The sequence below is a fragment of the Bubalus bubalis genome, chromosome 4, assembly GCF_019923935.1.
Source record: "Bubalus bubalis isolate 160015118507 breed Murrah chromosome 4, NDDB_SH_1, whole genome shotgun sequence".
Taxonomy (NCBI): Eukaryota; Metazoa; Chordata; class Mammalia; order Artiodactyla; family Bovidae; genus Bubalus; species Bubalus bubalis.
Window position 1 is genome coordinate 8,064,159 of NC_059160.1, and position 23,859 is coordinate 8,088,017.

At 39.6% G+C, this 23,859-nt stretch overlaps 1 protein-coding gene across 6 annotated transcripts in view; it reads left to right on the top strand.

Moving 5' to 3' along the window:
* The window catches only part of MRTFA (myocardin related transcription factor A), a 207,750-nt gene that overhangs the window by 45,595 nt on the left and 138,296 nt on the right, over positions 1-23,859 (top strand). For 2 of the 6 annotated variants that reach the window (XM_044940825.2, XM_044940824.2), the window contains exon 3: positions 3,286-3,413. The exons of the other annotated variants lie outside the window; for them this stretch is intronic. In XM_044940825.2, the coding sequence (XP_044796760.1) occupies positions 3,390-3,413 (24 nt within the window). In that variant the 5' untranslated portion in view covers positions 3,286-3,389. The remainder of the gene's footprint in view (positions 1-3,285; positions 3,414-23,859) is intronic. 6 annotated transcript variants of the gene reach the window in all.

Below are 23,859 nucleotides of genomic sequence, written 5' to 3' on the forward strand. Positions count from 1 at the left end.
TATTAGTTCTAATAGTTTGGGGTTTTGGTGGAGTCCATAGGTTGTCTGTATATAAAAACATGTTATCTGCAAACAGGTCCAGTTTTGCTTCTTACTTTCTGACTTGGATGCCTTTTATTTTTTTTCTTGCCCAGTTGCTTTGCCTGGGACTTCTGGTACTCTGTCAAGTAGAAATGGTGAGAGTGGGCATCCCTGCCTTGTGCCTGATCTTAGTATCCAGTTTCAGGTTTTCACTGTTGAGTATGATGTTAGCTGTGGGCTTTTTCTGTATGGCTTTCCTTATGTTAAAGTAATTTCCATTTATTCCTAGTTTGTTGAACATTTTTTTTTAATCATGAAAGAGGGTTGAATTTTATCAAATGCTTTTTCTGCATCTGTTGAGGGGATCATGTGGTTTTTATTAATTTTTTAAAAATGCTATGTGTCATATTAATTGATTTGTGTATGTGGAACTATCCTTCAGATCAGCTCAGTCGCTCAGTCGTGTCCGACTCTTTGTGACCCCATGGACTACAGCACATCAGGCCTCCCTGTCCATCGCCAACTCCCAGAGTTTACTCAAACTCATGTCCGTTGAGTCGGTGATGCCATCCAACCATCTCATCCTCTGTCATCCTCTTCTCCTCCTGCCCTCAATCTTTCCCAGCATCAGGGTCTTTTCAGATGAGTCAGTTCTTCACATCAGGTGGCCAGAGGATTGGAGTTTCAGCTTCAGCATCAGTCCTTCCAATGAATATTCAGGACTTATTTCCTTTAGGAAGGACTGGTTGGATCTCCTTGCAGACCAAGGGACTCTGAAGAGTCTTCTCCAGCACCACAATTCAAAAGCATCAATTCTTCGGTGCTCAGCTTTCTTTATAGTCCAACTCGCACATCCATACACGAGCACTGGAAAAACCATAGCCTTGGCTAGATGGACCTTTGTTGGCAAAGGAATGTCTCTGCTTTTGAATATGCTGTCTAGGTTGGTCGTAACTTTCCTTCCAAGGAGTAAGTGTCTTTTAATTTCATGGCTGCAGTCACCATCTGCAGTGATTTTGGAGCCTCCCAAAAATAAAGTCTGTCACTGTGTCCACTGTTTCCCCATCTATTTGCCATGAAGTGATGGGACCAGTTGCCATGATCTTAGTTTTCTGAATGTTGGGTTTTAAGCCAATTTTTTAACTCTCTTTCACTTTCATCAAGAGGCTTTTTAGTTCCTCTTCACTTTCTGCCATAAGGGTTGTGTCATCTGCATATCTAAGGTTATTGATATTTCTCCCAGCAATCTTGATTCCAGCTTGTGCTTCATCCAGCCTGGCATTTCTTATGATGTACTCGGCCTATAAGTTAAATAAGTTATCCTTGCATCCCAGAAATATCTATTTACTCCACTACTGACCTTGGCTAAGCCACCTTCATTTCTCTTAGACTTCTCCAGTAGCCTCCTAATTGCACTCCCTGTTTCCTCTCATGTTCTACCCCCATTCAACTCTGTTCTCCTTTCCACTGTGTGAAGGATGGTTTAATTTTTTTTTTTTGCCATGCAGCACAGCCTCTGGGATTTTAGTTCACTGACCAGTGTAGAGTCCTAACCCCTGGACCACCAGGGAATTCCCTGAAGATGATTTAAAAATATTATTCTGGTCACACTATCCCACTGACTATTGCTTTTTTTTTTTTATACTTCTAGTCTATGCGTTTTAATAAAACTTTAAAAATTAAAAGTTAAGGTAATCACCATTTTCAGATATCTAGAACAAGTTACGTCATGGAGCCCTCTTGTTCAGTAATGTTGAGGCCTAAACAGAGTCTTCCCATCCTTGTTTGTTCATTTGCTATTCCCACAACCCTGCTATGCTCACCTCATTTGCAGTGTACCACTTGACCCCTTTTTTTGATCTACTCTTTCTTTCAGATTGGCAGAAATGGTAGCTGCTCTGCATTTTGCTGTAACTTTTTTTGGAAGTGGGTGGTAAGCTAATGTGAGAGGAGATTTGGCATTTTAGAAGGCAAGATAGTGTGCTGAATCAAATAGCCCAGAATCTTCCATACCTATTTCATCATTTGTTTGCAGGAAAGGAACATGGATGTATGGAAATGCAGAGTTGGGAGTCAGGAGGTTTGGGTTCTCCTCCTGGCTTTGCCATTAATTCATCTGGTGACATTGAGCAAATTGCTAATAACTCTTCTGAGCTTTAGTTTCTTCATCATCTGAAATCATTGAATCCTGAAGCTTTCTTCATACCCTAAAATTCAGCAATTCTACCACCTTTTGACAAGGTTTTGAGACAGTCTCTTTATCTACTCAGCCATCCTGAATCTGAATGCCTCAAAGAAGGAAAGTAAGTTTTAGTCTATCACACTCTATTATTATGATGGAATATTTCCAAAATTGTGGTTATAAAATAGTATGAACTTGTAAAATACAACAGATAACCAATAATTATATACTGTATTTTTTACCACTGTGGGGGGTGAAAAATGTGGATAAGCAGTTGCTTCCTGTGCACTTTCTGTGAAATGCTCTGTGGTCATCATTGTATGATCCACTTTAAAGAGCCTGTTGGGTTCTGCTTTACTGTGTTTTACTTGAGTCGCAAGGCTTATTTCTTACGCCATTCTCTTTGTATTATGTTTGTGCCTGGAGTGTATGTAATTAAGCCAGAGGTAAAGCTGGAGAATTCATTGCTTTGAGAGTTGGAAACACTCCACTTACATCCTGAGGCAGTTTTGCAGGAGAATTTGGCACCAGAAAAGCTAAGGATACCAAAGTTATGACAGCCCTGTTGTAAGCTGGGCCCCTGGTGTCACATACGGAGCTCAGGTTTCCTTATTACACCTTTTGTTTTCCATTAAACAGTGTAGCTTTCTCTGAGGTACTAGTGAGCTGTCCAGTGTCTGTATTTGCTTTCAGGTTATCTGGAAGATTGGTGGACATCCATTAACATCCTGTGGAAATAGTTGCAAAACAAAATTCTGGTGTTTTAACCAGTAGATTGCTGGCACTCAGGCTCTTTAGGCTCTTTCACAGCCCTATTTGTTAAAGGCTGTTTACCTCATTTGGTAAAAGAGATAGAACATGTGCCCTAAAATCTGTCATCTGTTTCATTCCAGTGAGGCACTTACCATTGCAGTGCCTAGTGAAGGCTACCATATCCAGCTCACCCCTAAGTACTCGTGGCCAGATTACCATCGGCATTTTTTAAAGAGAAAGAACAGTGAACTGCATACTGTGTGTCTGTATGACAGTATCTCAAAGAAACTTGTATCTCAAAGAAACTTATGGTATTCATATGTTGTTAGGTAGGACTGCTCTGATTTGTGCGCAAACCGTGACTTTTCAAGGGCACTGAAGTTGGACTAGACTGCCTCCGTCATCAGAGAAGGGTGTGCGTGTGTGACTACTGATGGCTACGGAGTTCCTTTTTAAGGTGATGAAGTGTTCTGCAATTAGATAGTGGTGATGGACACACAGTTTTGTGAATGTACGAAAGACCAATTAATTGTCCATTTTAAAAGGGCAAATTTTATGGTATGGTATGTGAGTTATAGCCCAGTAAAAGTGTTATTTTTTTTTTTAAGAGAAGGACCAAATTATCTGTCTATGGGTAAGATGTCTACCTTTTTTGCTGGATAAAGCTGTATGAAATTTTAGCACATTGGATGCTTTTATTAAAGATACTGTATATCATAATTTTTCTAAAGGCTTATGCCAACTTGAAAATCATAATTATAAAGGAGATTTTGTTTTATTGAAAGACTGAATGTGAAATTCAAAATTCTGTAGTGCATGGCTCCATGGGTGAGCATGGGAAAGGAGCAGATTTATATAGTGACCTAGAAATAGGAACATGACAGAAGAGAAGGCGTGCTTGTCTAACAAAACAGTAAAAATTGGCTCATTCTCAGATAATGAGATGCTGTTTCACACGCTTGAATAGTGCAAGTATATCTAAAGTTTGACACGGCTGTGGGGAAGAGAAACCCTAATACGCTGTAGAGGGATGTGTAGTTTTTGGCAAGATTTTGTGAAGTTGGAAATGAACAAATCCTAGGAACAGCAATTAAAGGGATATATAACTCTGCAAAGTGAACCTTGCACTTAGCAAAAGGATACATGTACAATCATTTTTATTTCAGTTAAATTTGTAATAGGAAAAATTTAGAAACAAATGATCAGACTACAGACGAATGGATAATAAATATTGCAATGGTATTTCAGTGCAATTTATTACTGTTATACAGGCAAAATGGACAAACCAGGTCTACCTGTGTCCACATAGGCAACTCTTGGAAACATTTTGTTCAGAAAAAAGAAAGCAAGTCACAAAAAGTTAAATGTGATACTACTTACAAATGTTAAAATAAAATAATCTGTGTTGTCTGTGGATCAACATATATTCTGAAAATTTATGTTTTTAAAAACATGGTTTAGAAGAAGATACATGAATTTTAGCAGGACTTTTACTTCTGAATAGACAGAGTGCCTGAAGAACTATGATTAGAAGGCAAAATAGTTGTCTGAGGAGGCCTTACAGATACCTGACAGAAGAAAAGTGAAAAGCAGAGGAAAAAAGGAAAGATGTACTCATCTGAATGCCGAGTTCCAAAGAATAGCAAGGAGAGATAAGAAAGCCTTCCTAAGTGAACAATGCGAAGAAATAGAAAAAACAATAGAATGGAAATAACTGGAGATCACGTCAAGAAAATCAGAGATATCAAGGGAACACTTCATGCAAAGATGAGCACAATAAAGGACAGAAATGGTGTGGACCTAACAGAAGCAGAAGATATTAAGAAGAGGTGGCAAGAATACACAGAAGAACTGTACCAAAAAGGTCTTAATGACCTGGATAACTTGAGATGGTGTGATCATTCACCTAGAGCCAGACATCCTGGAGTGTGAAGTCAAGTGGGCCTTAGGAAGCATCACTACGAACAAAGCTAGTGGAGGTGATGAAATTCCAGTTGAGCTATTTCATATCCTAAAAGATGATGCTGTGAAAGTGCTGCACTCAGTATGCCAGCAAATTTGGAAAATTCAGCAGTGGCCACAGGACTGGAAAAGGTCAGTTTTCATTCCAATGCCAAAGAAGGGCAATGCCAAAGAATATACAAACTACCTCACAGTTGCACTCATTTCACATACTGGCAAGGTAGAACTCCAGACCCTCCAAGCTAGGCTTCAACAGTACATGACCCAAGAAATTCCATATGTTCAAGGTGGATTTAGAAAAGGCAGAAGAACCAGAGATCAAATTGCCAACATCTGTTGGATCATAGAAAAAGCAAGGGAATTCCAGAAAAACATCTGCTTCATTGACTACAGCCTTTGACTGTGTGGATCACAACAAACTGTGGAAAATTCTTCAAGAGATGGGAATACCAGACCACCTTACCTGCCTCCTGGGAAATCTATATGCAGGTAAAGAAGCAACAGTTAGAACCAGACATGGAACAACAGACTGGTTCTAAATTGGGAAAGGAATACGTCAAGGCTGTATATTGTCACCCTGCTTATTTAACTTACATACAGACTACATCATGCGAAATGCCAGGCTGGATGAATCGCATGCTGGAATCAAGATTGCCAGGAAAAATATCAGTAACCTCAGATATACGAATGACACCACCCTTATGGCAGAAAGTGAAGAGGAACTAAAGAGGCTCTTGATGAAGGTGAAGAATGAGAGTGAAAAGGCGGCTTAAAACTCAACATTCAAAACACTAAGATCATGGCATTTGGTCCCATGACTTCATGGAAGACAGATGGGGAAAAAATGGAAACAGTGACAGACCTTATTTTCTTGGGCTCCAGAATCTCTGCAGATGATGACTGCAGCCATGAAATTAAAAGAAAAGCTGTGACCAACCTAGACAACATATTAAAAAGCAGAGACATCACTTTGCCAACAAAGGTCCCTGTAGTCAAAGCTATGGTTTTTCCAGTAGTCATGTATGGATGTGAGAGTTGGACCATAAAGAAAAGCTGGGCATCAAAGAATTGATGCTTTTGAACTATGGTGCTGGTGAAGACTCTTGAGAATCCCTTGAACAGCAAGGAGATCCAGCCAGTCCATCCTAAAGGAAATCAGTCCTGAATATTCGTTGGAAGGACTGATGCTGAAGCCGAAGGTCCAGTACTTTGGCCACCTGATGTGAAGAGCTGACTCATTGGAAAAGACCCTGATGCTGGAAGGATTGAGGGCGGGAGAAGGGGATGGCAGAGGATGAGATGGTTGGATGGCATTGACTCAATGGACAGGAGTTTGAGCAAGCTCCTGGAGATAGTCAAGGGTGGAGAAACCTGGCTTGCTGCAGTCCATGGGGTTGTAAAGACTCGGACTTGACTGAGCAACTCAACAACGATAACAGCAAGGCAGAGAGTATGGTAGAATGAGCAGGAAAACCAAGTTACCTGAGTTTTCTGTTTCAATAAAAAAAAAGTCAGAAGCAAATATGGCCATGTGTTATAATTGTTGTATTTGAGTTTGCTATATTACACTTTACTGTATTTTAAATTCTCTCATAACTAAAAATAAAAATCAAATAAGTGAAAGAAAATTGTATAGCATCAGTTTAAAAAAATCAGTTGGCCTACACATTTTTCCTCAATGTGTTCATAATTACAGTCAAAGAAATGATCCATTGCTAATGGTCATAAATTTTAGAGAAGTGCAAAAAGTGTATGTGCTGTGAGTTATGTCATATTTTAATTTAAAAATACTCATGTCCATATTTGAATATTTTTTCTTGATTGAAAAATGCTTTATCAACATTAGTGTTACACAGATAGCACATTAGTTACTAGTCTGAGTTCTTAAGAAAGGTGCATGAGTTTTTATGTTTTATGGTTAGAACTTGGCTTTTCCTCTGTGAGAGCACTTGTGTTTTCTGGTCTTTGTGTGGGAATGCTGCCTGGGAAGGGGCATGGAGCTCCCTTCACGTGCTCTTTCACATACTTTGAGGAAGACTGTCAACTACTGTGATACTGGCAGGCACCTATGTCATTGTTTGACTTAAAAGTTGATTTATTGATAATATTATTTTTAGTAAACCCTTACTGTATATAATGAGAAAGTGTAAATCACCAGATGGAAGTGTACTTTTGAAGAGCTCCTAGGGATAGAACTTCTTGCATCTGAACAATGGAGTGAGGAATAGATGATGATTAATTATTTTAGCTACTCAGCTTAAACAAACCTTAGAGAAATAGCACAAGATGCTGCTGCTGCTAAGTCGCTTCAGTCGTGTCTTACTCTGTGCGACCCCATAGACGGCAGCCCACCAGGCTCCCCCGTCCCTGGGATTCTCCAGGCAAGAACACTGGAGTGGGTTGCCATTGCCTTCTCCAATGCGTGAAAGTGAAGTCGCTCAGTCGTGCCCAACCTTCAGCGACCCCATGGACTGCAGCCCACCAGGCTCCTCCGTCCATGGGATTTTCCAGGCAAGAGTACTGGAGTGGGTTGCCATTGCCTTCTCCGATAGCACAAGATATGTGTGCCTTTATAAGACTCAGGAATTCTTCAGTATTTATCTTTTAATTTGGCCATGCCTCATGGCATGTGGGATCTTAGTTCCCCTGCCCGGGGAATGAACCCATATCCCCTACATTGGAAGCACAGACTCTTAACCATTGGACTGACAGGGAAGTCCCAGTATTTATCTTTTAAGTAACAGGCTTGGCTCTGGATATTCTCCCTAATAATCCCAGTTTCCTTTCTGTCACTGTTAGAGGTAAGGATGTGACTAGGATCTCTTCTGTTTAGTGTAGAGAATATCCTCTTCCTAGTTTCCCTTTTTTCCAAGAAATGATTTGAGTTTTTATATTTTAGATTGAGTTTTCAAGTTAGACTTTCCCCTAGAGAAGTATCATTATTTTTTTAAAATTGCAGTATAATTGACATGTAACATTATATGAGTTTCAGGTATACAGCATAATGATTTGGTATCTGTATCTATTGTGAAATGAATACCTCAGTAAGTGTAGTTAACATCTGCCACCATACATAGTTACAGTTTTTTTGTCTTGTGATGTGAACTTTTTTTTTACAGTCTTAGTACCTTTCAAATAGGCAGTACAGTATTATTAACTGCAGTCACCATGCTGTACGTTATATCCCATGACTTACTTCTCTTATAACGGGAAGTTTGTACTTTTTCTGACCTCCTTTACTCATTTTGCCCACCCTTTCACCCAGCTCTGGCACTCACCAATATGGTCTCTGTATCTATGAGCTGTTTGTTTCTTTGTTTGAATCTTTAATTCCAGATATGAATGAGATCATCTGATATCTTTCTCTGTCTGACTTATTTCACTTAGCATAATGCCCTTAGGGTTCATCCATGTTGTCACAAATGTCAAGATTTCATTCTTTTTCATGGCTGAGTAATATTCCATTGTTTATTTTTAAAACTGTGTTTTCTTTATCCATTCATCCCTCAATGGACATGTAGGTGTTTCCGCGTCTTGGCTGTTGCAAATCATGCTGCATTGAACATGAAGGTGCATATATCTTTTCAAGTTTTTCTGTTTTCTTGCGAGAAATACCCAGAAGTGGAATTGTGTGATCATGTTATTCGTTCTGTTTTTAATTTTTAGGAGAACCTTCCATACTGTTTTCCACAGTGGCTGCACCAGTTTTCATTGTCACCAGCAGAGCACGAGGGTTCCCTTTTCTCCACATTTTCCCCAGTACTTGTTATTTCTTAATTTTTTGATGATAGCTATTTTAATAGATGTGAGATAGTATCACATTGTGGTTTTGATTTGCATTTCCGTGATAATTAGTGATAACTGAGCATCTTTTCATGTACCTGTTCTCCATCTGTATGTCTTCTTTGAAATAATGTCTGTTCCTGTAATGCTCCCCTCCTTTTTTTATCAAGGTTTTTTTAACTGTTGAGTTGAATGAGTTCTTCATATATTTTTAATATTAACTCCTTATCAGATATTTGATTTGCAGTGATTTTCTCCGTTCAGTTGGTTGTCTTTTTAATTTGCTGGTGGTTTCCTTTTTGGATGCTTTTTAGATTTAGTGTAGTCCCATGGATCAATTTTTGCTTTTGCTATCTTTTCTTTTGGTGGAAAAAAGTAATTGCCAAGGCCAATGTCAAGAAATTTACCACCTGTGTCATCCTCTAGGAGTTCTACGGTTTCGGGTCTTCCATTCAAGTCTTCAGTCCGTTTTGAGTTGGTTTTGTGTGTGGTGTAAGGTAGTGGCTCAGTTTTATTCTTTTTCATGTGCTGTTCAGTTTTCCCAACAGCATTTCCTTAAGAGACTGTCCTTTCCCCATTGCACATTCTTGGCTCCTTTAGGGCAGTGTGCTTTGAGCTGGGATATGTGCTTGGGGGAGAGCAGTGCTGTTGAAAAGATCATGAACTCTTGAGGCATTTTTCAGGACAATAATTTAAAGAGATCAGATTTAAATTCAGTAAGGATGGTTTTCTCTGTCTCTGCTCTTTGCTTTTCTGCCTGGCTTTTGAAGGCATGTCAGTACTCTAGAGACATTTAGAAGTGTTTACATAAATATGCCATGTTTGGGGCCAACGGTGGTGTTTGTTTATTTTGCTGCATTTGGTCATTATCAACTTAAAATGGTTAATGTCTTCTATATATACAACATTCTTTAAGGATGTCCTCTCCCCCACTGCAAAATGAGGTCCTTCAAGTTAGAAGCACACTCATGTCAGGAATGTTTGGGCTTCTCAGCTGTAATCTTGTTTCATTAATTATCTTAATGGTGACAGGAAACAAACTACTTCAGTTAAATGTTATATTGGATTTTTTTCCCGGTAGACATTTTTGTGTTTTTTAAAGATGCATTTAACTCATTGAAGGTAGGGATCTGGCACTGTGCAAAGAAAATTTGTGTAATCTCCCCAAACTCCATTTGTGGGAAAAGTGGAAGTTTAAGCCAAAACCTGACTTGGAAACATAGTTTCTCTAGGGGATTTCAGATTTCTATCATGATTTAGAATCTATTGGATTATCCCATAAAAAGGTGGGAAAAGTAAGGTTTATGGTAGAAGTGGAAAACTTTTATGCCATTAAAAATTTATCAGCATTCATTTACAAGTTACTGAGATCAGTAAAAAGCACCTTTTTTAAAAAGAAAAATTGCATCTGTATTTGTTGTCAGAATGCTGCATAAGAATGCTACCAAAGAATGGAATATAATATATTTAAATGAGAGAAATGCATAAAAATAGTGTTTGTTGAATTCTTACTCTGTCAGCACTGCTTTAGGTGCTTTTCATGTATTATCTCATTTAGTCCTCGGGGTAACTGAACATCCTTAGTTCCTCCATAAGGGTTAGTGCTCAGCCTAAGGTCGCACAGCCTAGTAAGTGGTAGTGTAGGCCTGTGAAGTCAGGCTCTTTGACTAAAATACTCATGTTCTTCATCACCATATTGGCTTGATAAAGTCACTATAGATTATTTATATCAACTGAATTTCAAGTAGGTGAGCTATAGAGATTGTTGTTGTTCAGTTGAAAATTTGTGACTGACTTTGCAGCCCTGTGGACTGCAGCACTCGAGGCTTCCCTGTCCTTCACTGTCTCCTGAAGTTTGCTCAAGTTTATGTCCATTGCGTCTGTGATGCTGTCTAACTGTCTCATCCTCTGTCGGCCTGTTTTCCTTTTACCTTTTATTTTTCCCAGCATCAGGGTCTTTTCCAGTGAGTTGATTCTTCGCATCAGGTGGCCAAAGTAGTGGAGCTTCAGTTTCAGCATCTGTCCTTTCAATTAATACCAGGGTTGATTTCCTTTACGATTAACTGGTTTGGTCTCCTTGCATATGCAGGCCACAAACACGTTTTGAATCAGAGGTGTGAAACTGTGTCTAGTATTTAACAAATCATTTTACTTCTTACTACTACTTATCTGGAGAGCAAATTCTTAAAAAAAAAAAAAGAAAGAAAGAAAAAAAAGGACTATTTTTAAATAGTACTATTTTTCAGTTTAAAATTTACCCTAAAGTGAGTATTTTTTTGTGAAAAGTATCTGAACACATCTCAATATTTTATATCTAAATCTAGAACTTTGACTTATATGAGTCTGTATGAGGTAGTTAATTAAACCATTCCACCAATATTTATTGAGCAGTTGAGCATCTTCTTTACAAGGCCCTGTACTAGCTGGTTGGGAACAAACTGGGGAGGGAGTTAACATTTATTGTACACTTGTATTCCAGTTGGTCTTAAGGTCTTCATCTCATTAATCCTTATAATAACCCTGTTATGTAGGTCTTATCCTCATTTTATAGTACAGGAGACTTGAGGCATAGAGAATTTAAGCTTTTGTAACCTAAATAACAGCTCTGAAATTGGAATCGAAGTCTGCCTGACAGAACAATCCATGCTCCTTTTCTGACTCACTGAGCTGTCTTGTGTGTGAATGTGTTCCCTTTTTCTAAGAGCTGCTTATAATCTAGTCCAGGAGTTTGCAAAGTGGAGCCTTGAGATGGACTGCTGGGGGTTCCTGATTTACTTTCAGAACTGTTTGTGCTGATACTAAGATGTTCTCTCTCATTTCACTGTGTTGCTAGTTACATTGATGATGCAGAAGCAGTGATGGGTAAGACTGCTGGCACCTTAGCATGAATTGAGGGAGTGGCCCCAACTGTGCTCAGAGTTGTGTTGTTTTTTTTTTTTAACCACTGTGCACTTACAGGGAAAGGAAAAAGTGGTTTCACTTACAAATGTCCTTGATACAGCAGTGCGAGTTTTTACTTATTTGGACCCGGTAGTGTAGTGTATATACCTTTTTTTAATAAAAAATTGAGATATAGATCACACATAAAATTCACTTTTAAAAGTGTACAATTCCTTATTTTTTAGTATGTTAACAAGGTTGTATAATTATTACCCACTGTCCAATTCCAGAACATCTTCATTACCCCCGAAGAAACCCAATACCTGTTGGCAGTTACCATTCTTCCCTGACCCCCAGCACCAAGCAACTGCTAATCTACTTTCTGTTTGTATGGATTTTCCTATGCTATATTACTCCATTTGTATGGAATATATGTTGTCTTTTATGTCTGGCTTCTTTCACTGAACAGTGTTTTCAAAGTTCATCTGTGTACTAGCTACTGCCTCATTCTTTCTCTAAACAGCTTTAATGAGATACAATTCAAATCCTACACAATTCACCCATTTAAAGGGTACAGTCCAGTGTTTTTCAGTATATTCACAGATCTCTGGAACCATTACCACAGTTGATTTTAGAATCTTTTTATCACCTCAAAAGAAACCTGTACCACTTGGTTATCACTGTCTCGCAGTCTCCCTGCTCCTTTCCAAATAAAGAACCACTGGTTTACTGTCTCCATAGATTTCCTTGTTCTAGACTTTCATATGAACAGAATCATGTAGTATGATTTCAGAATCTTTCCATTTTCTCCACATCCTCACCAAGATTTGTTTTAATCTGATTTTTTGGTTCCAGCAATCCTAATGGGTGTGATGTGGTATCTCATCGTGGTTTTGGTTTTATTTCATACTCCCTAATGACTAATGATGCCCAGCATCTTTTTATGTGTTTATTGGCTGTTTATATGCTTTATTTGGAGAAGTGTATATTCAAAACCTTTGCCCATTTAAAGATTGATTTGTTTGCTCTTTTATTATCAAATTAAGAGTTCTTTATATATTCTGGATATTAATGCCTTATCAGATATATAATTTGTATTTTCTCCCATTCTTGTAGGGGAAATCACTTCTTGATTGTATCACTTGATGCACAGAATTTAAACATTTTGATCATCCAGTTAATTTTTTTCTTTGGTTGTGGTTTAGGTATCATAGCTAAGAAATCATTTAATTGAAAGTATGAAGATTTACACCTATTTTTTTTGTTAGAAATGTATATTTTTAAACTTACATTCAGATCTTTGATTCATTTTGAGTTAATGTTTATATATGGTGTGAAGTAGCAGTTCAGCTTCATTCTCATGTGAATATCCACTTGTCCCAGCACCATTTGTTGAAAGGATTGTTCTTCTCCTCATTGAGCTGACGTGGCATTAATTGTTCATCGGTCTGACCCAGTAAATTCGGGGCTGGGGTGATTTTTTAGGTCCAGTCTTTGTGGCTTGTCCTAGTCCAGAAGAGGCTCTTCTTAGCTGTCTCTTTCTGTGGTCCCTTACTAGTGAGTTACCTGACCTATGGTTTAATTTGTTGCTCCTGATTAAGAGGAGCTATTTTTCAAGAAGTTCCTTAGGCCTGAATTTCCTACAGTCTGTTTCAAATAAAGCCAGTTTCTTTGGGAGAGCTTTGGAGCTTTCATATCTTATGGACTGCTTCTCCCCCTGGACAGAATCTCTGAGTCATTACTCTGGATGTTGGCCAGGATTGTATTGGGTTAGGGTTAGGGTTTTTTCATAAAAACCCAAATGAACTTCTTGGCAAACCTGATAGCTTTTTGCCTAATTGGCTTGTCTGTCCTGGCATGGAGTTGTTGCCCTATGAGCTGGGGAGAATACAGCCCAGGCCACAGGATTCTTGGACTGCTGCATCTTGGAGAGAGCCTCTCTCCTATGGATAGGGCTGGGTGGAGGAAGAGACCCCATTATCTCCTCGTCCCAATCATCAGGAATTTAGCCTCTTCAGGTTGGAGTTGTAAAAGATGAGAAATCCTGTGGTCTTCTCCTTCTAGTGAGTGGCTGGGAGCTAAGGAGAAGAGGAGTACCTTCTGCTTAGTCACGCCCAACTGGAGTGAAGCTCCATTACTCTGACTCTGGAGTAGTGTATAAAAGCTCAAATGCCACAGATGTACTCTGTTAGCAAACGGTAGTCGATTCTCTTGAATAACTACTTCTTTATTTGCTGTTTGCCTCTAGGACCATTTCCAGAGACTTAATTTTTCTTTTTAGTAATTTTCACTAGCTTTGCTTATTTTCCAGGGGTGTTTGCTCTTGGGCCCCCTCATACTAAGATCCCAGAAGTTGAAATCTGTAATTTACACTCTGGTTGGGATTAATATCAACTTGATTTCAGTAGTATCATTTTGCTCCTGTATAGCTCTGCTCCCCTTTCCCTTCTGCTGTTAATGTCACAAATTACAACCCAGATTTATAATTCTTACTTTATACAGTTGTCTTTTCAGAGACAAGAGAAGCAAAATGCATTTATATTCTCTTTAATGTTTACCTATATAGTTGTCTTTATAGATATTTTTTATTTCTTCGTGTGGATTTGAATTATTCTCTAGTGTCTTTTCATTTCACACTGAAGGACTCCTTTTAGTATTGTGAGGCAAGTCTGCTGGCAACAAATTTCCTCAATTTTTTTCCCCCTCAGAATGTCTTTAATTTTTCCTTCATTTTTGAAGGGTAGTGTTGCTTAATATAGAATCCTTTACAGGCTTTTTTTCTTTCAGAACTTTGAATATACCATCCCACTGCCTTCTGTCTTCTTGGGTTTCTGTTGAGAAGTCATCTGTTATTTGTATTGAGTATCTTGTACATGAAGACTCACTTTTTCTTTCTGCTCTCAAGATTTTTTGTCTTTTTATAATTTGAATATGATGTGTCTGGGTGTGGATCTTTTTCAGTTTACCCTACTTAGAGTTCATTGACCTTCTTGAATGTGTGGGTTAACATTTTTCATCATATGTGAGAAATTTTCATCCATTACTTCTTCATATTCTTTCCGTCCCTTTTTCTCTCTTCTTCTGGGATTCCCATTATACATATGTTGGACTTGGTGTTTCATAGATCTCAGGGGACATTATCATTTTTCTTCATTCCTCAGATTGTATTACTTCAGTTAATTGATTTTCAAGTTCATTGATTTTTTTTTTCCTTTTGCCTTGCTCAGCTGTTTCCTCCAATGAATATTTCACCTCAGTTATTCTATTTTTTTTTTTCAAAATTTCAGTTTGGTTCTTTTTTATAATTTCTAATAGTGAGACGTTATTCTCCTGCTTTAGGTTTTTTGTTGTTGTTGTTAAGGCATGGTTTCCTTTTTAGCTCTTTGAACATATCTGAAACAGCTGGTTTAAGACCTTTTTCTTGTTTATTAACCAAGTCGTGTCTGACTCTTCCCAACCCCATGGACTGCAGCACGCCAGGCTTCCCCGCCCTTCACCATCTCCCGGAGCTTGCTCAAACTCACATCCATTGAGTCGGTGATGCCATCCAACCATCTCGTCATCTGTCATTCCCTTCTCCTCCTGCCTTCAATCTTTCCCAGCATCAGAGTCTTTTCTAATGAGTCTGCTCTTCACATCAGGTGGCCAAAATATTGAAGCTTCATGTCAGTCCTCCCAAAGGTAGTCAGATTGATGGGTTTGATCTCCTTGCTCTCCAGGGGACTCTCAAGATCTTCTTTATCATCACAGTTTGAAAGCACCAATTCTTTAGCACTCTGCCTTCTTTACTGTCCAGCTCTCACATCCATACATGACTACTGGAAAGACCATAGCCTTGACTGTATGGACCTCAGCATCTTCAGAATGTCGGCAAAATGATGTCTTTGCTTTTTAACAATGGTTTGTCATAGCTTTCTTGCCAAGAAGCAATTGTCTTTTTATTTCATGGCTGCAGTCACCATCCAAAGTGATTTTAGAGCCCAAGAAGAGGAACTCTGTTACTGCTTTCACCTTTTCCTCTTCTGTTTGCCATGAAGTGATGGGACTGGATGCCATGATCTTAGTTTTTTAATATTGAGTTTTAAGCTGTCTTTTTCACTCGCCTCCTTCACCCTCATTAAGAGGCTCTTTAGTTCCTCTTCGCTTTCTGCTTTTAGAGTGGTATCATCCACGTATCTGAGGCTGTTGGTATTTCTCCCGGCAGTCTTGATTCCAGCTTGCAACTCATCCAGCCTGGCATTTCACATGATATGCTCTGCGTATAAGTTAAATAAACAGGGCGACAATAAACAGCCTTGTCATACTCCTTTCTAAGACTTGAACCAGTCAGTTGTTTCATACAATGTTCTAAGTATTGCTTCTTGACCCACAAATAGGTTTCTCAGGAGACAGGTAAGATGGTCTGGTATTCCTATCTCTTTAAGAGTTTTTCATGGTCTGTTACGATCCACACAGTCAAAGGCTTTAGCATAGTCAGTGAAACAGGTAGATGTTTTTCTGGAATTCCCTTACTTTCTCTATGATCCAGTGAATGTTGACAATTTGATCTCTGTAATAGGTATAAATTCAAGCTTTGGGCTTCCTCAGGGATAGTTTCTTTTGCTATCCTCAGCATCTTCAGCATGCATTTTCTGCTTTATAATCTGAAGTGCTCGGGCTCCAGCCATACAATCTGTATTCTAGCTGTCAGGAAGGGGGAAGGGCTGAAGACTTGCTTGAAAAGTGAAAGTGAAAATGTTAGTCACTCAGTCATGTCCAGCTCTTTGTGACCCCATGGACTGTAGCCCGCCAGGCTCCTCCGTCCATGTGATTCTCCAGGCAAGAATACTGGAGTGGTTTGCCCTTTCCTTCTCCAGGGGATCTTCCCAACCCAGGGACTGAACCTGGGTCTCCCACATTGCAGGCAGATTCTTTACCCCTGAGCCACCAGTGAAGCCCCGAACATGTGCTTATTCCCTTTATACTTCCTAGAAGTTCTACATGGTACTTTCACTTAGAAACCATTGGCCAGAATGTTATACCTGATTTCAAGGGAGGCTGGGAATTGTAGTCACTAATCTGCATTGCCATTTGCCTCAGTCTTTTATTACTAAGAAGAGGAGAATTGATTTGGGGGTGTAATTAGGATTTTTTGTTTTTTAAATCATAGTCTGCCCCTTTGGTTTTTCTAATATATATGCCTACCCTTCTTTTCATATGTGCAACACATTCACCTCATCCTAAGAGAAACTCCCCCAATGTTTTATTCAGTTACGGCATTCAGTTCAAAGCCCAGGATGTCTGAGTAATGTATGGTCTTCTTTGGTGGGTATGGTTCAGGGCTTATAAACTAAAAGACAAGGTAACTGTGCCCCAAATAAGTAGTGTACAATAGGTGTAATAGAATTGTAATAACAGTAAAAAAACCACCATTTGGAAAATTTCTATCTTTTTATTGATATTCTTTATTTGGTTAGACATGGTTCTCATGCTTCCTTTAGTTTTTTAGACATGGTTTCAGAAAAGGGGAGGATTGGTAACATAAAATTCTCTGGTTTATAGCAATTATTAAGTGCTACTGTGTAGTAGTATATTTGAAGACTTTCTGTCCTGACAGAGGAACAAATTTCTGGATGAAACGTGGTTTTTAAGTTTGATAACTCTGGTCTTTTCCTTACTCACCTTTGTGCTTTGCCTGTCTCCACCCTATCTTAGCTTAATGGCAGTCACGGTGAGGCTGTCTGAACCAGTTGGCTCCCCACTGGTCCCCCCACCCCCATTTTGTTTTGGCAGTTGGGTTCATAGCCTTTATATGGCAGAGGTCCAGTCTTATCTCCATTTGGCAGTCACCTCTTTTAACTGTACCATTTTGGAGTGTGGAATGGTTTCCTCTTTCTACCCTATAAGGCTCCAAAGTGAGAGGCTTTTAGTCAATTGAGATTGCAGGCCACAGGGAAGAGAACACCTTCCTTAGCAATGATATGTTCCCTTATATCTCTTCTTATTAACTAACTTGCTCTAGTTGTTTACCTCTCATTTTTTCTTTTCTTTTTTTTTTAAACTTTTTGTTTTGTATTGGGGTCTAGCCAGCTAAGAATGTTGTGGTAGTTTCAGGTGAACAGCAGAAGGGATTCAGCCACACATGCCCATGTATCCATTCTCCCCCAGGCTCTCCTCCCACCCGGGTTGCCATGTGTATTAATAACATTCACCGGAGTTCATGTGCTATACAGTAGGTCCTTGTTGTCTTTTACCCCTCCTCGTTTATATAAATTGTTGAAAGTGGCAAGAAGCAGCCAACACATAAAACATCCTGAATCTTTCCTGTTTCCCTTGAAGCATTCCAGTATAATCAGGTAGTGCTTTAATGAGGTGTTTTCTCACTGCGTAACAGTCATCACTAGCTTTTCAGTCTTCAGTATCTGAAGGCTCACAGCAAATGTTATGCTCTTTTGTGTGAAGCATTCTCTTCCTGACACCAGATTATGTATTAGCATTATGTTCAAGCATTTGCAACCCCCTGGCTCAGTGGTGAAGAATCTGCCTGCAGTGCAGGAGATGTGGGTTTGATCCCCAGTCGGGAAGATCCCCTGGAGAAGAGAATGGCTACCCACTCCAGTATTCTTGCCTGGAGAATCATATGGACAGAGGAGGCTGGTGTGTTTCAGTCCATGGGGTCGCAAAGAGTTGGACACGACTGAGCAACTACCACTTTCACTTTTTTTCAAAAGTAAAATAATAGTGACTTTAAATATGATATAAGTTTATTGTCATTTTATGTAAAAGATGGAGAAGGCAATGGCACCCCACTCCAGTATTCTTGCCTGGAAAATCCCATGGATGGAGGAGCCTGGTAGGCTGCAGTCCATGGGGTCGCTAAGAGTCGGGCACTACTTAGTGACTTCACTTTCACTTTTCACTTTCATGCACTGGAGAAGGCAATGGCAACCCACTCCAGTGTTCTTGCCTGGAGAATCCCAGGGACGGGGGAGCCTGGTGGGCTGCCGTCTATGGGGTCGCACAGAGTCGGACACGACTGAAGTGACTTAGCAGTAGCAGTAGCATGTAAAAGAAGTCCAGATATGGGTAACCCAGGACTGGTGTGGTGCTAAGAAGACAACAGAAGCTTTCTGTGCTGCTGTACACTTACCTTTTCTTCCTCTATATCCACATCGTGTTGCCTGCACAGACACCTTCAAAATGCACTGTGTTAACTGCTGGCTGCTGCTGTGTGTCTTAGCGTTTTACGAATTCTACAGCATCTGCTCTTAGATATAGTTGTAAAGTGGAGAGTCCCACAGTGCTTTGGAGAACACTTTCATTGTGTTTTTTGTTTGGGAAATGGATTTCTTTGCCTGTAGTCTTTTTTCCCTCTTTATTTCAGGGCTTTAAATATAATTGTACCGAAGTTAACATATTTCCTGACGTCTGTTACATTTTATCCCAACAGAACTTCTCAGCACCTTTTTCAAAATATTAATTGGCTGAGAGTAATACTATTTGAAGCAAGAGGCTGTCAGAAGGGAAGAATAATGGACCATGACTTAGCTGTTTTTGTTTGAGATTTATTATATTTCCAGAGATTCTGCCTTGATTGAAGCCATTGATGACCATGAGCAACTGAGAATATATTTTTAAACACAAATTCTGCACTGTTTACTGTGAAGGTAATGTGAAGAGCCAGTGCTCTGATATGGTATACCATACCATACCAAAGATGGTAACTGATCTTGTCAGAATAGATTCATTTAATTAATAGGGTAGCTTTATAATTAAAGTGTAATCAGAAGAGTAAAGGATAAGTATGATGGTGACATAGGCTTCTCAGGTGGCACAGTGATAAAGAATCCGCCTGCAATGCAGGAGATGTGGGTTCGACCCCTGGGTCGAAAGATTCCCTGGAGAAGGAAATGGCAATCCATTCCAGTATTCTTGCCTGGGAAATCCCGTGGACAGAGGAGTCTGGCGGGCTGCAGTCCATGGGGTTGTAAAGAGTCGGACGTGACTTAGCGACTAAGCATGCATGCCTGCCCGCGTGCTGGCGACATCCTTGGTGTTTCATTGCAAATGCGGCAAGTGCTGTCGTAGATGTACGTTGTCCTGAGGGTCCCTCGTTGCAGCACCAGTGGGTGCCTAGGAGCTGTAGTCTGGCCTCTTCTCCTTGACCCACAGACACTCGAGTCTTCAGTGTACTTCTTCTCTGAGAGTGTGTTCCTGTATTTGGATTTGAGTTTGCTGGAGTCCTATAAAATTGTGACAGTTTCTGGATTTTTTTTCTTCTTTTTATGGCCGGATATTTCATTCTCAGTGTTTTGAAATGTTTGATCAAGGATTTAGGAAATATCCATGGCTCATTTTATAAGGAAGGGAGCATACTCTTAAGATATGGGGAGAGAGCTCTTTGGGGAACCTAAGGACGTGAGCCTCTGGCCCTGGAAACAGTGCTTCTCCTCAAACACTCCATTGTAGTGTGGAGACAAAGCGTGGTTCTGTACACGCCTCCCTCTCCCTCCAACTGCTGCTTGTCTTCACCCTCGATGAGGTTTGTCTCAACAAGTTTCTCATTCCAAAGTCAGTATGTTCAAAAATAACTAATTTTTTTCATATTGTTCATACCTGAACAGCATCGCTAGGGCAGATTTTCTATACTGTGGCCTGGCAGCATTTCAGGTTGTCTTGACTTATTGGAGTGTAAGGTTTTAGTGTCAAAGAGGAGGTGACAGAAGAACTCCTGCCTTGAAAAGTGTCTCATGACGGATTATGCAGTTTCGTAGGTGAAATTACATGTATGTTCAGATCATATTTAAGTTTATTCAGATATTTTATACATAGCGTGTGGACTTCTAGACATCCGTCATTCTTTCTCTTAGAGAAGAAACTTCTAAAAGACAAATAGAATTCCACAGTTAAAAATCAGAACGCACTTGAGTACTGCAGAAGAGGGATTAGGAATCATAAGGAAAGCATATCTGTAGTGTTTGTGGGCATGAGTATAGTTCAAGGAATGTAATGAAGTCATCTTGCCAGAATAGTGCTTTAAATCTCAGGCAGCCTTTTCTTGGGGGTGGGGGGAGATGGAATTGGAGCTGGGTTAAGGCAAATTGTCAAATTTCTATTAAATATTCGCATGCAAAAAAAAAAAGGCTACCTGGTAGTTAAACTCTGTACTTCTCAAGGATAACTTCTCATAATATCTTTTAAGAGAACAGGACAGAGAGTAAGAATTTTTATTCAGAGTGACTTGCCCAAGGTCATATCACCAAACTCAGTGATACAAGTTATTAAGATGCAGGTCACATATTATAACTTTTCTCTGAAACAGTGTTATTGCAGTTGTCTCTAGGGGGCCAGGCAGAACATACCAAACTCGAAAATCAGGCAGCAGACTAAGGTGAACAGTTTCCCCTACAATCTGTTCTCTGTGCAGCTGTCAAAGTGATCTTTCAAAAACATACATCAGATCATATCACTCCATTGCTTAAAACCTCATGGGGCATACGGTGTTTCATAGAATGTACTTCTCTACCCTCTTCCTCTGCTCCCTGCCCAGGCTGGTCTTTAATTCCTTTGAGATGTCAAGCTCGTTCCCGCCTCATGGCCTTTGAACTTGTACATGCTGTTTCCTCTGCATGGTAGACTGCTGCTTGTCAAATTCAGGTAGTGTCAGATTGTGTAGTGGTTGGAAGCATGGGTTCTGAAACCTCATTGCCTGCGTTCAAGTTACTGTTTAACCTCTCGGTGCCTTCATTTCCTGAACTGTGAAAAATTGGATAATATAAGTAAATACCTCTTAATGTTGTGAAGGTTGAATACACACATATGAAGCGTCTCACACAGATAGGTGCTCATTAAGTGTTGGCTGTTATTCAAGTCTCAGGTCAGATCTTATCTCCTCAGTGAGACCTTTTTTGAGCATTTAATTTAAATCAGCCATCCCACACCCCCCATAAAAGTTATGGTTACCTGAAATTATTTTACTGTGTATTTATTTTTGTGTCTGTGTCTCTTTCATTGTAATGTAGAGCTCCATGAAAGAAGGAATATTTTCTCTTGCACTCCCAGTGCCTAGAACAATGCCTGATATTCAATATATATTTGTTGGGAGAATTAATGGAAGTCAGATCCATCCCAGAAGGCCCTCTTAGTGACATTGGGACTGAAGGCAGTTAGTGTTGCTCAGTGAAGGGTGTTCCCATGTGTACCCACCACCTCTAGGTTGTGGTCTCGGCCGTGGATATCTGGCAGGGGCTTGTAGAGAATGGTGTGGAGAGGTGATACAAAGAAAAAGATGAACCTGCAGATAAAACATATATTTTACTTTTCTTGATTCTAAATGTTTTTATTTATTTCTCCTGCTTCCAGCTGGTAAGTTCATGTCCTTTTTATAAGCCCTTGCGCTTACTTGTGTCTTTAAGTTTGGGGACAGCTGGTTGCCCCTCAGCATTATAAAGTTACAGCTTTATTGAGCTTCTTCTAAAATAGTGTGAGTAGAAAGTACCGATATGTAATTAGATACTCAGCTGTATATGATAATTTTAGGAATCAGAGGGATGGTCTAAACCTCAAAGTAGGCAATGTGAGACTGGGCCTTCCTGAGTATCCACCAGAGTCAGGTATGATAACAATTTACCGTTCCCTTGTATCTGTGCCTCTGCCTTTTCCTCTTACTGTCTTTTTTTTTTTTTCTGTTTTCTTCCTATTCTTATATTCCTTTTTGTTTCTGTCCTTCTACTCATGTCCATGTTTTCCATATGTATATGAGTGAAAATGTTAGTCACTCAGTCGTGTCCAATGCTTTGTGACCCTGTGGACTATGTAGCTCTCCAGGCTCTTCTGTCCATGGAATTCTCTTGGCAAGAATACTGGAGTAATAGCAAATGAAACAACTGACAAAGGATTAATTTCCAAAATATACAAGCAGCTCCTACAACTCAATACCAGAAAAACAAACAACCCAGTTAAAAAGTGGGAAAAAGACCTAAACAGACATTTCTCCAAAGAAGACATACAGATGGCTAACTAACACATGAAGAAATGCTCAACGTTGCTCATTATTAGAGAAGTTAAAATCAAACTACGATGAGGTATCTCCTGACACCAATCAGAATGGCCATCGTCAAAAAGTCTACAAATGATTAATGCTGGAGAGGGTGTGGGGAAAAGGGAATGCTCTTGCACTGTTGGTGGGAATGTAAATTGATACAGCCACTATGGAAGACATGGAGATTCCTTAAAAAAGTAGGAATAAACCACCATTGACCCAGCAATCCCACTCCTAGGCATACACCCTGAGGAAACCAAAATTGAAAAAGACACATGGACTCCAGCATTCATTGCAGCACTATTTACAGTAGCTAGAACATGGAAGCAACCTAGATGTCCATCAACAGATGCATGGATAAGGAAGTTGTGGTACATAGACACAATGGACTATTACTCAGCCATAACAAGGAACACATTTGAGTCAGTTCTAATGAAGTGGATGAACCGAGAACCTATTTATGCAGAGTGAAGTAAGTCAGAAAGAGAAAGATAAACATCGTATTCTAACACATATATACGGAATCTAGAAAAATGGTATTGAAGAGTTTATTTACAGGGCAGCAGTGGAGAAACAGACATAGAGAATAGACTTATGGACATGGGGAGAGGGGAGGAGAGGGTGAGATGCATGGAAAGAGGAGAATGGAAACCTACGTTGCCATATATAAAATAGATAGCCAACAGGCATTTGCTGTATGGCTCAGGAAACTCAAACAGGGGCTCTGTATCAACCTAGATGGGTGGGAAGGGAAGGAAAATGGGAGGGAGGATCAAAAGGGAGGGAATATATGTATACCTATGTCTGATTCATGTTGAGACTTGACAGAAAACAACAAAATTCTGAAAAGCAATTATCCTTCAATTAAAAAATAAATTTAAAAAAAGTAAAAAAAAAAAAAAAAAATACTGACATGGATTGCCATGCCCTTCTCCAGGGGATCTTCCTGACACTGAATTGAACTTGGGTCTCCCTCATTGCAGGCAGATTCTTTACTGTCTGAACCACCAGGGAACTGAAATGATGTTTCTATTGTCTCACTTTGGCTCTTGCATCCAGTACCCAAGATCACATTCATTATCCCCTCAGGTAGAGGTCGTCCTCCTCTCTTCCCTGTTTCTATTAGCAGAATTAGTGTTCTGCAGTCATTCTGGCTTAAAACCACGGTATCATCTTTGATACCTCCTTTTCTTCACTGCCCCCATAACCAAATACAAACCAATTGTATCACTTATAAATTCTTTATCATTAACTCAGC